The 20,195-nt window shown below is 42.1% G+C and overlaps 3 protein-coding genes across 3 annotated transcripts; all 3 read left to right on the top strand.

The window, feature by feature from the left end:
* The first annotated feature begins 24 nt into the window (after positions 1-24).
* On the top strand, positions 25-2,337 carry phlda3 (pleckstrin homology-like domain, family A, member 3). The gene is made up of 3 exons (XM_070839114.1): positions 25-83; positions 195-673; positions 1,735-2,337. Exon 2 carries the CDS (start codon positions 251-253, stop codon positions 671-673), a length of 423 nt encoding a protein of 140 aa, XP_070695215.1. The 5' UTR covers positions 25-83; positions 195-250; the 3' UTR covers positions 1,735-2,337.
* Positions 2,338-7,849: 5,512 nt separating this feature from the next.
* On the top strand, positions 7,850-10,363 carry LOC139209410 (troponin I, slow skeletal muscle-like). Its single transcript, XM_070839112.1, has 5 exons — positions 7,850-7,906; positions 8,168-8,299; positions 8,719-8,808; positions 8,978-9,154; positions 9,808-10,363. Exons 1-5 carry the CDS (start codon positions 7,850-7,852, stop codon positions 9,910-9,912), a joined length of 561 nt encoding a protein of 186 aa, XP_070695213.1. The 3' UTR covers positions 9,913-10,363.
* Positions 10,364-12,556: 2,193 nt separating this feature from the next.
* lad1 (ladinin) lies at positions 12,557-19,455 on the top strand. Its single transcript, XM_070840357.1, has 14 exons — positions 12,557-12,723; positions 13,566-13,751; positions 14,253-14,553; positions 15,602-15,675; positions 16,393-16,564; positions 16,835-16,927; positions 17,246-17,289; positions 17,372-17,414; positions 17,703-17,746; positions 17,847-17,913; positions 18,047-18,181; positions 18,297-18,386; positions 18,665-18,787; positions 18,907-19,455. Exons 1-13 carry the CDS (start codon positions 12,686-12,688, stop codon positions 18,758-18,760), a joined length of 1,383 nt encoding a protein of 460 aa, XP_070696458.1. The 5' UTR covers positions 12,557-12,685; the 3' UTR covers positions 18,761-18,787; positions 18,907-19,455.
* Positions 19,456-20,195: the final 740 nt, after the last annotated feature.

The following is a 20,195-nucleotide window of genomic DNA, read 5'->3' on the forward strand; positions in this document are numbered from 1 at the left end:
GGCGCCGGGCATGTTCAAACATATCCTTCCATCCTCCACGGCGTGCTGTCATTGCGCACGGATTAGATCAACACACAGACTATGTGAGAGTTGTTTTGTTTTGTTTTGTTTTGTTTTTAACTGATGTTTCCCCGAGGAAAACGTGTCACTGGTACTGTAACATATGAGATGTGTATTTATCGGATTAATTTCAGGATTCGACTCGGCTAGAAGGTTTGGCTCCGTCTGCAAACTTCGGCTCAGCGCGGCCATGTCTCTGCCGGCCAAAGTGATGAGAGACGGGCTGCTGGAGAAGCGCAGCAGCGGACTCCTCCAGCTGTGGAAGAAGAAGCGCTGCGTCCTCACCGAGGAAGGGCTGCGCCTGCACAACTGCAAAGGTGGCGGTGATGCTCCGAGCCCGGCGTGGAGCTCTAAAGCCAAGGAGCTCCGCTTTGAGCGCATGGCCACGGTGGACTGCGTGGAGTACAAGCGAGGGCTGGTGTACTTCACCGTGGTCATGTCTACGGGGAAGGAGATAGACTTTCGGTGTCCGCAGGACGGCACGGCGTGGAACGCGGAGATTGCTTTGGCACTGGTGCGCTTTAAGAACCTGCAGGCCGTGCAAACAGGACGGAACAGGCACCTGTCCTCAGCGCTCCTGGGCAGCACTGGGGAGGATGAGGAGCTACTGTAGGTAAGCCTTCCTCGGGTGGAGGTGAAAGAGACTGGGGCTGTCATCCGAATGCAGCCAATGGGTTTTATTAAATTATTCAGGATTGAATGTGGATTTATTTGAGATTTGGAGGACAGTGTGGTTCCACACCCTTCCTGAGCTGGTATGTCTCAGGTTCACTCCCAGTATCAACTTGTGCCAAAGAGTTTGGCAGTGAAATCTAAGTCAAAGCATCACTGGAAGCCTCAAAGGGTGAAATTGTAAATGTCAGAAATTGCTGCTGCTTTTTTCTCACAGCTAGAAGTTCCTAACAATTTGATGACTTCACCAATAATCTGCTAATAGTTGGAATAAGCCGGTGCAGTGATTGGATGGAATGAAAACATCCAGACTCTTGGGGATTAGATGGCACATGGCTGAGAAGCACTCAAGCCTCAAACTAAGCTCATGCTAAGGGTTATTTAAAAGTGCCACCTTAGTGTTTAAATGCTCCACTGTGGAGTCAAAGTCATGTCAGTTTTTCCTCACTATGGTCATCCGCCGCCTTTAATGCGCCACGGTCTTCACAGGACACAAACACACTCTCACTCCAGGACATAATTACGATGCAATGTGAGCTTCCAAAATAACATCTGCCTGCCTCTCCCTCACCAGGCAGCCAAGTATTTTTAAACACACACTCACACACAAGCGTACAGACTTCTCTTACGTATTTAACAGACAATATAATCGGACATTTGGGGTGAGATAAGCATCCCATGCATCTTTTCACATTTTCCACAAGTAGGACACAACCAGTGCCAACACGTGACAACAGTGTTATTTACTGAAACTGGTCACTGAAATCTCAAATGTTCATGAACTCAGTGTGTAAGTCTGAACTATGAGCTCACAGTCCAGGAATCCACAGTGACGCTTCCTTAAGAGAGCTGCAGTAGTCAAGTGCCCAAATTAACTTAGTAGCCGTGGTGACAGTGTAATATAGCTCACTATCAAATGCACTTTGTAGGACAGTATCAGCTGCCTTAGTGCCAAATGTGTAAAGTAACAATTGAATATTAAAAGTCTGCTTCTTTCTCCAGTGTATCTATGCGTCTTGGGAGTGAAGCGATCAGAGTGGAGAAGGGTGGAGGACACCGCATCCAACGGCTTGATTCTGTGGTGCACAGCATGATGTAATGGCCATCAGCGAATGTGGACTCAAGGAATGACAAGTGTCACAGGATGCTCTTCTTGTTTCCCTACACGAGCTTATTCACGCTGTCATACAAAGCCTACGAATCTCATGTACTGTAAGAATGGATAAAAGTGTTTTTTCTGTCAAGACCACATTGCTTGAGGTCACTGTGGTGACCGCTGCATAAGGAAAAGATGGCGTTATTTGGACAGAAACCGAAGAGCTGGGACACCGCTTTCCCCCTCGTGCCTTGATGTTTCACAGATATCTTGTATTTTGGATATTATCTTGTGGCATTTTGTAACATTTCTGAAACAGAAGTCACTTTTTTTCTTCAGTCTTACTTTTGCTTTTGATGAAGACACATTGCTGTTTCACTGGCTTTGAAAACTTTTGTTATAGACTGAAAAGACCTGCATGTTTTCTAAAGCTGAACATGAGGAATACGTATTTGACCCATATTCATTGCACATTGTACTCTATATATTTGCTGAAACCATGTACAGTATTACACTCTTATGAATAAAAGAATAATTATTATATAATAATTATTTTTGTCAGTAATCCTTAAGTGCTAACATATTTCACTTGAGTTCATATTTTTGAATAAAGTTTCAGAACATATAATATCAACTGCAATTTATTTTAAGGCTCATGACATTAATTGCTAAGCTCATCTGTTTCCATTTGTGTTGTAACCTTGCTGTTGTAGCCTCTGGAAAATACACTCACCCCAGACTCACACACATCAGCGTTGCTCTCTTGCTCTTGCATGTATGGTTAAGTCAGGACACCTTTTGTTCTGAGCGGTCGGAGGACTAATGAGAAGCGCAGTGAGCCTAAGGCATGAGCACACAAACATCCACCCACACATATTCACCTACAGAAGCTTACGTGCACACTCAGCATGAAATTCAGCAAGGGCTCAGCATTAGCAGACTCTCGTTAGTAAGGCGTAGCATATATTGTTCATTCAGGCATCTTTTGTATGTGTGTGTCAAGGATATAGCAGTCTGTGTGTGAGCTGTGTGCGGCTGTGGGCCTCAGTGCAGGTCAGGAATAAAGGGTTGATTGTGTAGCGACTTCTCTCGTTACTGTGGAAAACCCCAAAGCTAGCCACACCGCATGAGTCAGCAAGGGACCAGGAGCGCTGCAAGGAGTGGAAACAGCCACTGATGGATCGTTGGTTTAAACAGAATGTGTGTGTGTGTGTGTGTGTGTGTGGGCAGGTGAAAATACACCAAATAATGCATGTGAAGGAGATCTGTGGAGAAGCTGGAGTTTGTTCAGTGGTGTTTATGTGCAATGCGTCCTTAAAGCCCAGTCCCTCCAGAGTGTGTGTGCTCACACCACTCAGAGGAATGTCCTGTCTAAACATCATAACCTCTGTCCAGGGTATCTGGTTTTCTCAGCAGATAAACACACACATACAGTGACCTGCAATTTCATAAACCATATTGGAGAACTCAGGCTGATCCAGAGTTGAGTGAATGTTAGTCAGAGCTGTACTGACAATGTTTGCCTTTTGTTGACACTGATGGAAAGGCCATTAGGGCAGATATTTGATTAGTTTATCTGTATTTGTAGATAGAGAAAGCGTGTGTGCGTACGTCTTTGACAAGGACTCAAGATTACTTCTCAAAATGTTTAACTAAAACACATTTTTCCACAGGCTTTACCTAATGAAGCAGCTGTCTGTCTGCTGTGTTACTGTTAAACCACTAGAGGTCTGTCTCTACCCTGTTGGGTGGAGAGAACGTGTCTATGCACTGGTGTGTGTCTGTGAGAGTTTTACTTTTGGTTTATATCCTCCTTCAGTCCACCATCACATGCTTTACCCCTTCCCAACAACATACTGTATAAAACTGAAATACCATACCACTGTGTGAAAGGGGTCGTGTCTTCTTTTTTTCTCTCTTCTGCAAGTTTTTTTGGAATTAGTTGGGTCCTGATCGGTGAGACTAATTTTCTTAAGGCATGGTAAAATCATTGTATTTTAGCTTTAATCAAAAGAGGCTAAAGGGACTGAACTGTCTTGGCAACACCTGCATTAAGTGTACGATACTGTGGTAGCATCATACAAATAGCATCATAGTTATCTGGCCAAAACCTCAGTGGTACAATACCACTGTGAGTGGTGGTGAACAAATTACCATGTCACTGTACCACAGTGGTAAAATATTTACAGTGACCTATCAACATTAGAGAAAAACTAGCACTACACTACCATAAAACATGAGCTGAACAGCTTTTTAGCATTTACCTTGAAATATTTATTACCTGCCTATGTCTTACAGGTAAGCTACGATTACTATACTATTTACTATTAGTATGTTCTATATTATTGTACTTTTTTTATAAGGCACCAAATCATAAAAACATCAAATTAAGATGATAATGCTGGAGAGAGAAAAAAACTCTCTCAGTGACGATTCCTCAGTTTCTCGGACTGTCATTGTGACTGTACAGTTGTATACACACACAGTTATGGATGTACATGTAATCAGGCTACGTAATAAAGTTATCTTAATGTAGTTTAAGTCTAGTTTAACTTTTAGTTTAGTGATTTTATCAGCATTTTTGAGGTTATAAATTAAAATATGAAAATATTTAATGCAATGTTTAGAATATTTAGTTTGCAAATTTGGTTTCTCATGTCATTAAATTGATCATTGTTACTCCTCTGTTTACCAGTATGATGGGAACACACCTGTTACAGTATCAGAAAACTTAATGATTGTAATTTAGTCATGTGTACCTGCCTCACAATTTGGAGTATTAGTAAGTGTTACTTGTACGTTCTGAGTTTTGGTGGTGGGGTTAACCTTTCATTTTTATTTGTATTACAGACGGTACCCTGAAGTTTAATTTTGTCTGTGAAGGGGGTCCGTCTTGGAGCCCTTTAAGGCAAACATTTCCCAAAGGACTCCCTTCAAACATCTCTAGCATCTTGATCTCTCCTTGGAGGTTTAGGTGTGGATAAACAATACTAAGTCTACAGTCATGCCAGCAGCTCTGTGAGGCTGTGCATGGGTAAAGCAATGGTTTGAGTTGAATGCTAAGGACGGCATGCTAACATGCTCACATGACAATGTAAATATGGTGTGTTTAGCTTTAAGCTGAAGCTAATGGGAATGCCGTTAGTTTTGGCTGTACTTAAAACTGTGTGTGGTGAGTCTTAAGTTTCGCAGGTATTTTGTCACTAAATTGCGCTAGAGGAAAAGTCAGGTAAAAGTCATCTGTATCCATAATTTGGGCAACATGAATGTCTGTACAAATTTAAGTAAGAGCCACGGCATTTATTAGATGTCAAAGTATTTTCACTAAACAACAAAAATCACCAAAGACGCTGGAATTCATCCTCTGGGGATCACGAATGTCTAACCAAAATTTTATTGCATTCCAAATAATAGTCGCTAAGATATTTCGGTCAGAGTGGTGAATCGGCATGCTGAAGTTGCCATCCCTTGAGCCACGCCGCTAGTGTAGCTAAAAATACTGTATAACAACATAGAGGAATCCTGTCATTACATACCACAGGTGTTTTCAGCTCCAGCACTACTAAAAGAAATACTTTGAAGCATTAGCTTTTTATCTCCCATTTTTATTTCCATTCAATTCCCTTTGGCCAGTATAAAAATAAAAAACTCCTGCCTACAGCTCATCCTCTGAGTTACTTTCATCCTCCTGTGACATGCAAAGCCAAAGCTGCTGACTCTAACTGCTGGCGACTGTTTTATAATGAATCTGCCAGAGACAAATGGACAGAGCAAGATTAGGCAGCAAGAGAGATGGGGTTGACTAATAATAGCCTCCACTAACAAAAGAGAAAGAGAGTCAGACAATGTGGGGTGCAGTTAAATAGAGGGACCTCATGTGTGATTTGTCCATCCTGCCTCTGCTGTGGTCACATCGCTCTCTCTCTCTCTCTCTCTCCTGCTTCTGACACTGGTAAGGTCCCTGCATGGCATGGTTTGGGTCTGTAAAGCTCTTCAGGTGTGGTGTTTTTTCCTGTGCATATGGTACACAAACTGAATGGATCACAGTTTGAATAGATGTAAGACTTTATGGTACAACTATTAATTTGTTGAAATTTTGCCTTGAAGTTTGGATTTTGCAATTCTGGGTCTACTGCTTTATATAGTATAAATGTAGTTGCCCTCCGGCAGATTTGGCAGAACTGATTCCATGTTTTTAGGGGGGGGGGGCAGTGTGCAGTATATAAGGTCAGTCCAGTAAATATGGATATTAGTAGAGATGGAGAGCTATAAAGTATTTTAGTGTCATGTTGTTGATAGTCTGGTTTCATCTGTGGGGCGATAGCTGCACCTGAACCATAGCCAAAACACTGCAGGATGATCAGTTGAAATAACCCCAACTAGTTGGTTTAAATCTGTAGCCAAAGCAGCTCTGTCCAAGGCTGACATGAACTTTCCAAAGCACCATAGGCTGTTATTTGAATTGCCAAATTGGCTGGACCACAGAGGCTCATAAGCATCAATGAGTTACTGGCGGTAAATCCCTTATCAAGGATGGGCACCCTAGAGCACCCTCCACAGCTGTCTATCAGATGTCCCCTGATCTATTTGGGGAGACAGGCCACTCTAAATTCCTCTGCTGAGATAATCCTGAAGAGAAAGATGGGGATGAGAGATGGTAGAGATGAATGAGGTATGGCATCAGTCTGGAATTTTCCTAATCCTCTGGAGCAGTTTGTAACCCCATCATGCTGGGAGGTCTTAGGTGGCCTCATTCTCAGCTGGAATTACATAGTAAAATGGGAGAGGGACATAAAGAGAGAAGAAGTGAGATGAGGTGAGGCAGATAAGAGGTGAGTGCTGTAAATCACTTGTTGATTTGAAAGGGCAGAAGGCCATGAGACAGAGGAAGGGTAAGATAATGTGATGACAAAAGTGAAAACAATATTAACGGGGTGAGCTGACAAGGCAAGTTGAGTGACTAAACACACAGCCTTACAGCCTTACACTTGGTAGACAGTATTTGTCCAGTAAAACTGTTCACAGTAACATAATCATGTAAAAGTGTCTGCAGTGAAAAACTTGGACCCTTATTCCTGAAAAGAGCCCTTAAGCTGGCCTTAAAGCTGGATTTAAGGCTGCCTAGGTGGGTAGTTCCCAAGCATTTTGTCAGACACACCTCCACAGCCCTGTCACATGAGGTTGTACCACTTCATCATCATCTCCATTTATGTCAACCATTTCTCCTCATGCCTATTATTGTGAATGTGATGTATATTATTTATTTTAACCGTAACTATTAACTTTTAGCCATCTATGCATTACTTTCAACTAACTATTTCAAGTGTTTATCATGCTCTGGCTGTTTAAACTTTGCTTGCTTGCTAACTCGTTTTCATGTGATGAGGTATTTAGGTGTTGTAGCTGACTCAATATGTGGATATATTTCTTTTAATTTAAAATGCAATGCAAGTAAATAAGTTAAACTACTCCACAGTCTTCTTGGCTACCCAGGTGAACTGACCCTTTAACTTCTAAGTCATAGATTCTCTCTCTAACATCACATCTTGCCAAAAGAAACGAACAACAATTCTTCTTAGAAAGTCCTGGGATTTGTTTTGTGAGCCATGAAAAGTAGATATGATTGGACTGCTGACAGCTTTCATTAATTCTGAGAGTGGTGAGTTTCTAATCGCTTCTGTCTCTCCTCCAGTGAGATCTCACCAGCAGGATGCCAGAACACATGTGAGTGATCAGGCTTTGTGTTCTTTTTATAGACTGTTTACTCATTCACAGACATAGACACAAACACAAAACAAATATTTCTGAGCTTTGTTTAGAAATTATTTTCTTTGCCTTTCTTTAAATCTTTTCCATTTCGCTTTTACAGACAAGAGGTAAGCCCATTTTTTAATCACTGACTATCTATGACGAAGTATTTCTTAATGCTAAAAATGTTCCACAGAAACCAGTCAGATTATGGTATTTTGAGCTGCAAGTGAAGTCAATAACATTTTCATTGTGTTGGCAATACCCTGAATAATGCTCTCCATCCAGAGGAAACCGAAGATCTCAGCGTCAAGGAAGCTGATGCTCAAGGTAAGAGAGATCATTGTTTTTCTTCCAAACTAAAATGTGATCATATGTTCAACCACAGGAGAGCAGCAGAGGTTGGGTTCTGAGAAGCTGAGCTGTGCTGTATCCTACTGATATTCAGATAAATCCACACATCCAGAGTCTGTACTGTGAAACCCGAATGCTTCACCATGCATGCACAAAAACATGATGCACTGTTGAGTTTTACCCGAGCAATGTGTTAACGTCCTGAGTTACATAATACGTTGATTCATATTTACCTAGAGCCTAATGGTGGCAAAGGCCAAGGAGGAGTTGGAACAGGAGATCTTGGTGAAAGAGGAAGAGAAACACAAGTATCTGTCAGAGAGAGCTCCTCCATTGAACACCAGCGGTCTGAGCCTTGCACAGCTACAGGTAAAATGTCTGCAAACTTCCCCTAATTCTCTTTCTCATTTTTAACCCCCCCGTTGGCTTCTCAGTCATCTAAAACCATCAACCCACTAATCTAAAAGCTGCGAAAAAAGGTGCATCTCCCATTCTTCAACAGGAAATTGTTGTCGATCCAGGCTGAAAACATCTCTTTTTCAACCTTTTTGTGAACTGTACCATATAACCTCTTCATCAAAAACCACTAAAACTCTAAATATGTATCTCTAATTTAGACAGTTCTCTAAAATTCAGGAATTCAGAACCCTGCAGCCTCATCATATAGGTTTCCTCCAGGGATGATGCACTGGTATTGAAACTTGCATGAATTGGAAGTTGCTTTGGAAATCAACTAAAGGAGGACGATCTGTTTAACCTTTGTGTGTGTGTTTTACGTGTTTGTACAGGATCTCTGCAAGGAGCTTCATGTGAAGATAGATGTGGTGGATGAGGAGCGATATGACATTGAAGCCAAAGTCATGCTCAACACACGTGAGGTATGCAATATTTCCTCAGTCCAGCTCCGTGTGCTATGGGCAGAACTGGAAATGTACATGTATCTGTATTAATATCACATCATGTAAGCATCTGTAGCAGAACTCTTAACATGAGAAAATCCTGCAGTAATAATGCTAACTGCTCTTCAATGCTCTGTCGCTGGTCCAGATTAAAGACCTGAACATCAAGGTGTTGGACCTCAGGGGGAAATTCAAGAGGCCTAATCTTCGACGTGTTCGGGTGTCTGCTGACGCCATCCTTCGCTCGTTGCTGGGCTCCAAGCACAAAGTCTCCATGGACCTGCGGGCCAACCTCAAGTCTGTCAAGAAAGAGGACACTGAGAAGGTGTGTGCAGAAAGGGAAAAAAAAGACACACTCATACATATTCACACAAAACACAGTTAAACAAACCCAAGCAAGATGTGTACCTTCCTCTGGGTAAGCGTGTAAGGTAGGTAGCTACTGTGAAGTTTCAGATACAAAGGTGACGTCAGCCCTTAAAGTGCCATGGAACACCTGAAAAGTGTGTTTGTGTGTGTGTAAAGGGTGTGTTTGAGATACTGAGCAGTAGGCCAGCACAGGGCGGCCACCGTTTGTGTGTGAGAGGAGGTACGGTACATAAGACAATGATCCCATTGTACACAGAGGAGTAGCTTTTGTGACTGGTTCTGCTCACTGGTCAGTGTGTGTGTCTATACATGTGTGGATTAGCAGGTGCCGGTGTGTATCTGTGTGTGCTTGCATGGATGTGTGTCTCTGTGTGTATTAGATGGTGTGAACCAGTTATACTTGTACAGTTATACAGTATTCTCACAGGGGATTCCCAGCTGACATCATGGGTCTCAAAAGGCTTAGATACAACAATAACGCTATAATGATTTTCTGAACCTGTCCTGCTTCACAGTAATTTAAAAAAAAAAAAAAAAGCACAACACAGACAGATTTTCTTCCTCCATACCATCTCTTACACCATCTAACACTACTGCATTTGTCTACAGAAGAGGCCAGTAGAGGACAGTGACTGGAGGAAGAACGTGGAGGCCATGTCAGGGATGGAGGGAAGGAAGAAGATGTTCGATGCTGCTAAGGGTCCTGCTCAGTGAACCCAGGCGGTGGTGGGCTGGGACCACGAGAGTGACGTCACTCCTACTGTTGCAGCTACTGCATGTCAATCTAATGCTGCCTCTGTTTTTTATGCTCCTGCCATGGAGGTGAGAAGATTATCAGAACACCCCCAAAAGGTTTAAGAACTGATATGTTTGCTGTTTGTTGATATGGTTTTAATGGTTGTTATCTATATGCCATGTGGTATTATTTGTATTGTTCTCCTAACTGCTTTTGAACCTGGAAACTATTGATTTATTGATTGTATGTGTACAGCAAAGTCAAAATGCACAGCTTGTCCATCTAGAGGACAAATGTGGATACTATTGTCACTGGGTCACATGATATAATAGCCAATAATAATGTCTGACCTGGCCAAATTAAACTGTGCCTTTGACATTGTTGCTTGGTGATCAACTGTAAGCATGGTCTGTGCTTTCATGAACTGTAAGAAAATGACTTGCACTTCATTAGCTGGATTTACATGAAAACAGACTCGATAATAAAACACACAAACTATATCTAATTCCTTTGTGCTTTTTGAGCAAATGCATGCTCACTGAACAATGGCTTTATTAATCCTTTAACCTCCTCACCAAGAAAAAAGCAATGAAAAAATGTATTCTTAACATTTTTATTTCCTTGGGGCACTAATAACAATATGAACAGACCCCACATTTTTTGAAATATTGGCCTCTACCAAACGGTTGAGATGTTGTAAATAAAACATGTTTTCAATAAGATATAGTGAGTCAAAATGTGCTCAACCATACGGTTGAGCAGAAGGTTAAACGGTTAAAAATAAAAGGAAATCTAGAAAGTAATGTAATGATAGAGAAACAGCAAAGTATTGATGCACCACTTCATAAGGTTAAGCTGATTCATGTGGATTCCTTTGGTAAGAGGACCGCGGAGTAAATCAAACATGATTCATCCTTTCCAGATTGGGATCAAATGTGACTTTGTTCAGTCATAGCTGTAAAAACATCTTAAATGATTTATGGTTGCACATGGTTGTTGTGTTTTTAGCCACGCTAGCGGCCAAGCTCTAGGGATGGCAATGTCGGCCTGTTGGTCAGCCACGGAAACATTTCAACAACTGCTGAATGGATTACCGTACAGACACTCATATCCCACTCTGGATTAATTGTTAATACTTTGGTGATCTCCTGGCTTCTCATCTAACACCATTATCAGGTCTCAATCCATCCAATACTTTGGTTCATGACCAAATATTTACTTAACCAATATCAACTCCATTGGCTTCAGCTATACTTAGTGTTTTGTGTTAATTAGCGTTGTGTTAGTACAGCCCAATGAGCTGCTAGCATGGCTGTAGACTCTTAGTATTGTTTTGTATTGGAGGAATGCAAAAGAAACATTAACTCAGACTCATGCAGGCACCTGCGCAAGAGAGCACATTTCTGCTGATATGCTTATGTCTGCCAGCTGTCCACATCCTGCCCACAGCTGTAAAACAGTCTTCTTTAGCTGCTGTCTGTTTTGCATGCTCATAAAGCCCATTCCATAATGGTAATTTAATCATTATCGCCTTATCCAGTTGGATGCAAAGAGCGTGCAATAGTCATGCGTCACCAAATACAGTTTTCCCTTATGGCAGAATGACATACGAACACTGCCAACACACACACACACACAATTTAGCATTTAGAATGACTTCTCTGGCCAGGGCGGGCCATGCAAATTAGACACATAAGACAGCATCTTAATGGTACAAGCTATTCTCTCTGCATTCTCCATAATCGGAGTGTTGAAGGCTCATGGTAGCCCAAAGACATGCACACACCTAAAAGACCTAGAGGTGCTACTTTTTATCTGTAATCATAGTAGTGGCTCATCCTGTTTATTGTGGTCCTCAGGTCTGCACAGATATGTAGCAGGTACAGGTGAGGTATAAAGCCAGGTGAGGTGGAGGGTGTGTGTGTGTGTGTTGGTCTGAGCATGGCACTGGGTCAGAGTCCGACACACCGGGCTGCATGGAGAGGTGTGGCGTCACCCTGCAGAGCAAACAGTCTGAATCACACTGTAAAGACGCTCACCAGCCTGTACAAGACACCAAAACCCAGTTGGCATAAATATATAATTACATATGGTCTTACATTTGCTATTGGATCATCCAATTCAGCTGACAAAGAAACATATTTATTTTTATCTTGTTTTGTTTTTTTTGCGTTTGTGCTTGATGTGTCTTTCTATTTTAAATCTGTTTTGTTGCGCTTGTGCCTGTTCATTTCCAGTCAGTTTGATGTTTTGTGGTCAAGGGTTTTTCTATATTACATTATATATTTTTCTGCTCCATCTTTCACTAACTAATGAGTAATTGCGGTGTCGATTTGCACTACCACAATTTCTTATTACATGCATTTTCCTTGCTTAGTGTTCAGTTACTGTTATTGTATTATTGCTTGTATATATTGTACTAGTGCGTCAGCTTTAATAAACAAGGTCAACTTATTTCACGCGTTCCAGCTGCATGTTGTGGCCACAAAAGGTTGACTGTGCCATATTTCCACCATACATGGACAAGCTCTCCCCCCTCTCTCTCTCTCTCTCTCTCCCCCTCCTCCCTCAGGTGGGGAGCTTACCTCCGCAGTCACGTGACGCCCCAGTGAGTCGCACCGGGGTAAAGGTGGACTGCTTTGTGCCGCACTGACTGTAATTTGACTGCCGCCCTCACAGAGCCAGTCGGTCGACTCCTTCCTGTCTGTGAGCGAAGCGCACCTGGAAACTTTTAACATCTTTTCGTCCAACATGTCCATCAGTCGGAAGAACTGGTCGGCTTTGTCCAGGTGAGATTATATCTGGAGCTCTTTAGAGTGAATGTGACACCTGCGGCTGAGAGCACCATCTGCTGCTGCTGCTCCCTGACAGTAGATGTAATGCGGATTCACTTTATTCACTCAACTGGCATAAAAAGCAGCTCTCCTGCTTCACTATAGGACAAAAATGAGTTCATAATGCTCATTCCAGGACTAGCATCTCTGTATTCAGCAGCCCGGTGAGCCATAAGGAGCCCTATGAAAAAAATTTGCTATTTTCTGTCTCTTTTGGTGTCACTGTTAGTAGTAGGGGCACTTCTACCTTTGCTTTTATGCTTGAATAATGCGCTATAAAATCACAGTTGGCAGTTTTTCAGGTTAAAGTCTAGAGATAACTGGAACATTCGGACGACTCACTCTTGAATAAAAGTGTTCATCCAGCACCACGAGATGCTGCACTGGAACTGGCTGGTTTTCTACACACAAAAAGTACAATACTAGACTGGTTGCTCAAATTTGCTCAGACAAGTACCAAACTGTGTCTCCACTAATAAAACAGTTGATGAACAAGTAAAGCAGGTTCTGTGTAACCGTTACAACTGCAATCACTCCTTTCCCACAAACAAAACATGCAGTTAACTGGATTAATTTCTGTAGATTTCAATGAAAACGTAACTGTGGCTTTGTGTTTTTGGACCCCGGTATGTCTTCATCCTTAATTTTGAATTCCTGAATCATTGGGTCTCTCTCTTAATTAAAGAGTTTGGTCTTGACCTGCTCTTTATGGAAACCGTCTTGAGATAACGCTGTTATAAACTGGCGCTCTACAAATAAAGATTGATTGATTGATAACATTATAACTTCGTCCCCAGCCTAGCACGCCAATGGACGAGGGAGGACGAGGAGGAGGTTGAGAGGGAGAGGAGGAGGAGGGTGAAGAGCTCAAGCACCACCGCCGACCCCGATGATGACTTCAGCCAAACAGCCAGAGACACACCCACCCATGACAGCCCCTTTGGGACAGACTCCACAAGTGAGATGTCCCAGGGCCTCAGCAGGTTATTCCCACAATTTAGTAAAGCAAAATTTATTGATTTGTACCTGTCAAGCTTGCTTTATCCTGCACAGTCTGAACACGATTCTGTAGCTGTGCTCTGCTCTCCTGCTTTCTTTTCCCCTTTGTTTCTTGTATGTAGGAGGACCACAGGGTTGCTAGTATGTACAGTTGGAATCCATCTCCTTTAATGTTGTGTCTTTTTAGTGGATGGATTTCAGAAGCAGAGACATTTGCCTCATAGGAGTGTGTCATCTGTGTACTTCTCAAACACATAAAAAACCCAATACCATGCATGGAAAGTATGAAAAGCTGTCAAAAACACCAGCAGCTGAGTAGTACCTGGAGCAGTCAGCCTTCAAAGCGAGAGAAGAACTGTAGAGCCTTTCAACAGAGAAACCTGATCAGACGCAGGACTGACAGGTCCTTTCGCTCCCTCATTAGAGAGTATCCAAATATGTACTGGTTGTTCATGTGTGTGTGTGTGTATGTTATTTATTTTCAGTGCAGAGCAGATGCAGCTGGACTTTGTGGAGATGCTGCGTGTGCGTGATGAAAAGCGGAGGATGAGGCACGTGGAGACTCTGAGACGACAGAAGGAGGTGGGGGAGGAAGAAGCAGAGGCCTGCAGAGGAGGAGGTGGCGAAGGGGCCAGGGTGGAGCTTCTGGGGGACTTGGATGAGGGGCAGGGTGGTGCGTTACCCTCTGTGAAAACCACGTCCAAACCACAACCACCTCTAAAAACAGCCTCTTACAGCTCTACCAACAGCAGCAGCAGCAGCAGCGCTAACATCACAAACAGACAAGTAAGACTGAAGTCACTTGTTACCTTTCAGGAGAGTGAAAGATATGTAGTCAAAAATGACTTTTAAACCTAATGAAGTTAAAATATGATTACACGAGACTGCACATACAGTAGGCACAGCATGCTAATGAGCTATTTCATGGGACATCTGAGAACTTTGCCCCGCTGGTGGTGTGAAAGGAAAAGTCAGGGAATCACCAAAGTCATGAGGTTTCATCCTCTGGGGAACATGAGTGACTGTACAAAACTTAATAGCAATCAATCCAATAGTTTAAGCCTGAAGCAAAGTGATGGACTGACCGACCAACAGCCACTAGCAAAGCTTAATATGACCTAAGTATGGACAGTCTTCACTGACAGACGAATCCTTTGACAAGACAGGGAGACAACCACCACACGAACCTTCATTCACATCCAAACTATTATAGCTTCACTCAGTCATGGCACGGTGCCACCAGTAGTGCCACCCTGCAGTGCGGTTAATCACAGATATCTGTTACCCCACACAGAGGGAGAGTCATGTTAATCATTCTCTAGATTCTACAGCAAGTTTTTCTTCCTCCTTGGGGAAAGATATTAATGTTACATGTTCTGTAAAGATGGGAACACTACTGATAGCATTTAGGTTAACAAAGCCAGACATAAGGAAGGAGACTATGATGCTCACACATATACACATTGATGTATTTTCTAGTCATAAAAAATATATGGTATATTTTCTTTGGGTATATAATCATAAGAATATATACATCACTAATAGAATATGAGGAAAAAACTGTATGGACCATGTCCTGCCTTACTTTTAGATTCTTCCTATGAATCAAGTGACCATGCAAATCGTCTATAAAACTTTGATAAGGTGTACCTATTTCATAATTTGAACTTTATCTTTTATTACACTCGCGGGCTGCTTTAATTTAGTGTCTCTGCAAATGAGGCCATAACTGTACAGTATTGTGTAATGCAAGGTGTGTCTCAGGTGGCTCTATACAACAACTTGTGTGCCGTGTGCTCATGCTGATCATCTGTCCTGTCTGTTTCTTTGTTAGCACGAAAACGGACAGTCGTCGAGCAAAGACTCTGATCCCAAGCCATCGTCCAACCCTGGTCGCAAGTTTGTCAGGTTAATGAGCACAAGTTTTATTTATTGGCCTTATTAGTCACCGGGAAAGATCAAATAGAGCTCTTTTTTTTAGATAAGATAGAGGTAATTGATTGCATGCTGGAAAATGAAAGTGCTACATAAAAGAACAGCGCACTAGAACAATGAAATAACAACCAAAAGCAAAATATTCACCAAGTGAAATTGATTGTAATGGCTGGTTTACTGTTTAAGTAATGAACCAAGTGAAGACAACCACAAAGAAATCTTCAGAAGGCTCATTTATTTAGATACAGCATGTAAAGAATTTGGAAATTTGACCTATACCTAAATATTACTACAGTATATACAATGCTAATGCAGTCTCACATTAACCGACCTCCATCTACTCTAAGATTGCAGCGGGAAAAAGTGGTTCTCAGTTTGGATGCATACATGGTTGTCAGTTTGATGGCGTTGCCAGCCCGTCATTCTACAAGATCAAAATGTTATTATCTGTTCAAGAGGGTTTTGACATAGTAGACATAGTTTCAGTTTTCATTTCAGTAACTTTATTATCCCTAGAGGGACAGACACAGATCATAGAAAACAATATTTCAAAAGGAGACTGGTAAACAGGGTGCAGCAAAGACCTTAATACTCTGCAGCTTTTCTGTGAGTTGCTCCTGGGTCACTAGTTGCTTTCTCATGCACACCTTCAACTGACCTTTCAGTTCACTTGCATTTCTGTTATTGCAGTTCTGTCTCCATCTCACTCGACAAAAGCCCCTTTCCCAGTGGGAGTACATCTCCCATGAGCCCTTGCTCTCCGACGACCCCCTTGTCACCGCGAGAACACTGGCCGTCGCCTTGCCAGAGTCCCTCTCCGAGGGGAGCTCAGAGCCCCGTTCAGAATGGACACACGCAGGAGGTATTTTAACACACACAGACGCACAAACGGTGTCAAAAGAGACAGTTTTCAACATAACTATCTGAGCTTCATGCTTTGCTTGCCTCAAGTATGGAGGCAAAGTGCTTGCCATCAGCGCTTCTGCAACTCGCAATTCAATAAAGCAACAGCACCCTCTTGTGTTAAAACCTGCAGCTTGCCCAAAGTACACAGTTGTGAAGGACGGAAGAGATGTTCACTGGAACTCTGACAGGGAATAGTTTTATTAAGTTATTTTACTTACTTTCTCAGACCAGTGCACACGGCTCTTCCTCCAACGACAACTTTGAACAGACGGCCAAACCTGCCTTCGTCAGGCAGAGCTCCAGGACTATATCTTTCAGGGTAAACACACCCAAACCACACATGCATGAACACATTCTCCCTGGTAAATGCCAACATTAACTCTTGCCTATTTGACTGTTAAAACACGATTTAATCTCACATCAGCTGAGTATCAGACCAGGGTAATTTACTTGTGCCACCCAGGCTTCGGGCTTATGCTAATGGCTGAGGCAACACTTACCAGCTTGTACTGCTGACTGGTTGCTTTGTTAACATCCGAACACATGAAGAGAAACAGGATGACCGTGCTGGTCATTAGCTGCTGATATATGGACGGCTGTAAGGTCTGCACATTCTCACCTGCTTGGTATTCCACAGATGATGAGGAAGAAAGAGGAGGACAGTGCGCCGCTGCAGAGGAGGTAAGAAAACATCCATGTCTCTATTTTGAGTCTTTTTACCTTCTAGCTCAGTTTGATTGCTGATTGCTTTTTTCTGTTGCAGTGCGAGCGTGAGGATGGCATCCAAGAAGTTTGAATCCAACACAGTAAGATTTTACTTTCACCTGACATAAAATAATAATAATGATAAAACTCCTCAGTTATTCAAAACAATCAACTAATTTGAATATTGGTAATTACTTATAGATGATTTAATTATCAGTACATCTGTGCCTTGGTGGGGACGATATTGTTTCAATACAGAGCGGAAAAGTTTATGACTGACACAGGGCATCAAAATATTACTGAAACTAATCTGTAAATGGTCTGTATTAAAGTTGTACATAGATGATTTACTGTTTTTGTAATGTAAATAATCTTTTGGTTTGGATCAGGACCAAAATGAAGACGAAGACAAACCATCATCTTTCCAGAGAAAGTGAGTGCGTGTGGCCAAATGAGTTTTGTACGTTTGAATTATTGTTATTTTGGTCAAAGTAAGCGTGCACATGTGCACATATGCGTTCTGTTTTGTCCAGCTCTAGGCAGAGGATTTCATCCAGGTCTATCCAGGAGAAGATGGAGAGACTGGCTCAGGCTGCACAGGTTAGACTAAAAATCACAAATGCAGCAACACAGAGGAACTGTACAAGTAACAACAAGTTTGTTACTCAAGTCTTCATTAGTAATCAACACTGCAGATGTTTTTTTTCCCTCACTGTGCTTCCTATACGTGTAGAAGTCAGAATTGGTGCGCTCTCCGGATGTGACCCAGAGGACCCTGTTCTTGCTGGACGAGGTCTCCAGGAAGAGAGGCCTCTTTGAGAAGGAGCAGGAGAAAGCGAGCCCCGGCAGCCCGGGACTCTCCAGACAGGTACAGTCATCACTCACAGTCCACTTTCTGCTCTGTATCGGACGCACATGAGCCGTCAACGCATTCAGTGGTATCACTATCATGACTAATTACTTCACATCTCTGGTGTTATCAGGAGATTAGGAGCTTCACATCAGGCATGTCAGACCGGATCAACCGCTGGCTTAACAAGACCAACCAAGCGGGGTCTTCACAAAATCCTACTGTAAGGATATTTCGCATTGTTACATGTCTGCTAAAACTGCATCTTCTAAGAGGTTATTCCAGTGTGGCATCTGGCAGCTAGAGGGCAGCAGTGCTCTTTCAGCTATTCTGTATGTGCCACAGTGTCCTCAGCAGGACATATGGTGTTTAACAGTAAGGTACACTGTCATCTCACATGTTATATCCGAGCAAGAATGTTTCTCTTTTCTGTCTGTTCTTCTGAGGGTTCATTGTCTTGTAGAAATTAATGTGATCGTTTTGTTCATTCTGTATGTGCAGGACTTGAGACATGTGGATATAACCAGTAAGAGGAGCCTGTTTGAGAGCAGAGGAGAGGACTGTGGCCAAACAAGCCCTGGAAAAATCTCCAAGTGAAGGATGCCCATTCATAATGCCCAACAGGTTAGATTACTGTCCAGCACTGCATGTAGTAACATACAGCAATACTTATTTGTAACTTTGTATTTGCATATGAATCAAAATAATAATGAATATGTGCTCTTATTTGGCTGATTTAAAAGGTGGCGAGAGGAGACAAGGAGAGCTGGAAGATTAATGGATGCCATGACTGATTCTTTCTTCAAGCTTTTTATGTTTTTTTTTTTTTCTGCAATGCCAAAGCACACAGGAGGAACAGATGTGTGAAATACAGAAAAATAGTTGTACCATTAGAGGACTGAAAAGGACACTTATTTTACAGTTAGGAGGCTTCCATCATACACTTTTGCATTACTTCCTGAAGTACAAATATGTCTTATTTCAAACACTGATACAGGGTTTGATGTGCGAGGAAGAGAGTAAAAAACAAAGTAGACATAAGAGGAAGAGAATAGTGATATTTTTTGCTCTAAACCACAGCTATTTACCTTAACTTTGTGTAATTTTTTGAAAGCACTTTAAACAGGTGAAGGTTTTAAGGCTAATGATGCTTATTTTTACTGAATGACAGTAGTGGGAATTTGGTTTGAGTTGTAATCGTATGGTTTTTTTTTTTCTAATTGCAAAAATATGTGTTTTGTTGTGGTTCATCATTGTGGGCAATATGCTGCCTGTTTAAGGAATAAAATGTTTTATTACTACAAATGTGTGTCATAAATGTATTTTAATAGCTCACTTACGCAACACAAAAAGAGCTTCTAGTCTTAAATGCATTTACATTCTCCAGCATCACTTATCTCAGCAGAGGGAGGATGTAGATAGGAGTTGCATGTCTGTGTTCAGTCAGCGGCAGGTTGCCATAAAAGGCAGAGAAAATGTGTTTATATGTGTGTGTGTGTGTGTGTGTGTGCGCCTCAGCTTGTGCTTGTGCTTGTGTGTGTGTGTGTGTGTGTTTATATGTGTGTGTGTATGCCTCAGCTTGTGCGTGTGTGTGCCATTGTGAGCACCTGTGGCTTTATCTGGATGTTTTTGGCGCTGCAGCTCACACTTGTGCATGCAGCGGCCTTTTTTGGGAACGGTGATAATGGAGAGGACATGCTATCTAAAAAGTTATTAATAACACAACAAGGGGTCCTAAAGCCTCTTCTCCACAAACACAGTCTGTCCCTTTACCCTCTGAGACCTCACGTTCTTGTTGGTGAAAGCAGGGACGTCTTCTCTGCCGCACATTGGGTCTGACCATCAGCTCTCCTTCTTCATCACACCATCTGATCCTCAGGTAAGTTTAGCTGATAATAACATTACATGTATGTGCAAACAGAATACGGTAATAATAATAAGAAGAATATGGGAAAAAAAGCAGTGAATGTGAAGGGACACATGACTTCTAGGTGAATTTACAGACTTGTGCTGCTGGACAACTGAAAACTTC

This window comes from Pempheris klunzingeri, chromosome 11, assembly GCF_042242105.1.
Source record: "Pempheris klunzingeri isolate RE-2024b chromosome 11, fPemKlu1.hap1, whole genome shotgun sequence".
Lineage (NCBI taxonomy): Eukaryota > Metazoa > Chordata > Actinopteri > Acropomatiformes > Pempheridae > Pempheris > Pempheris klunzingeri.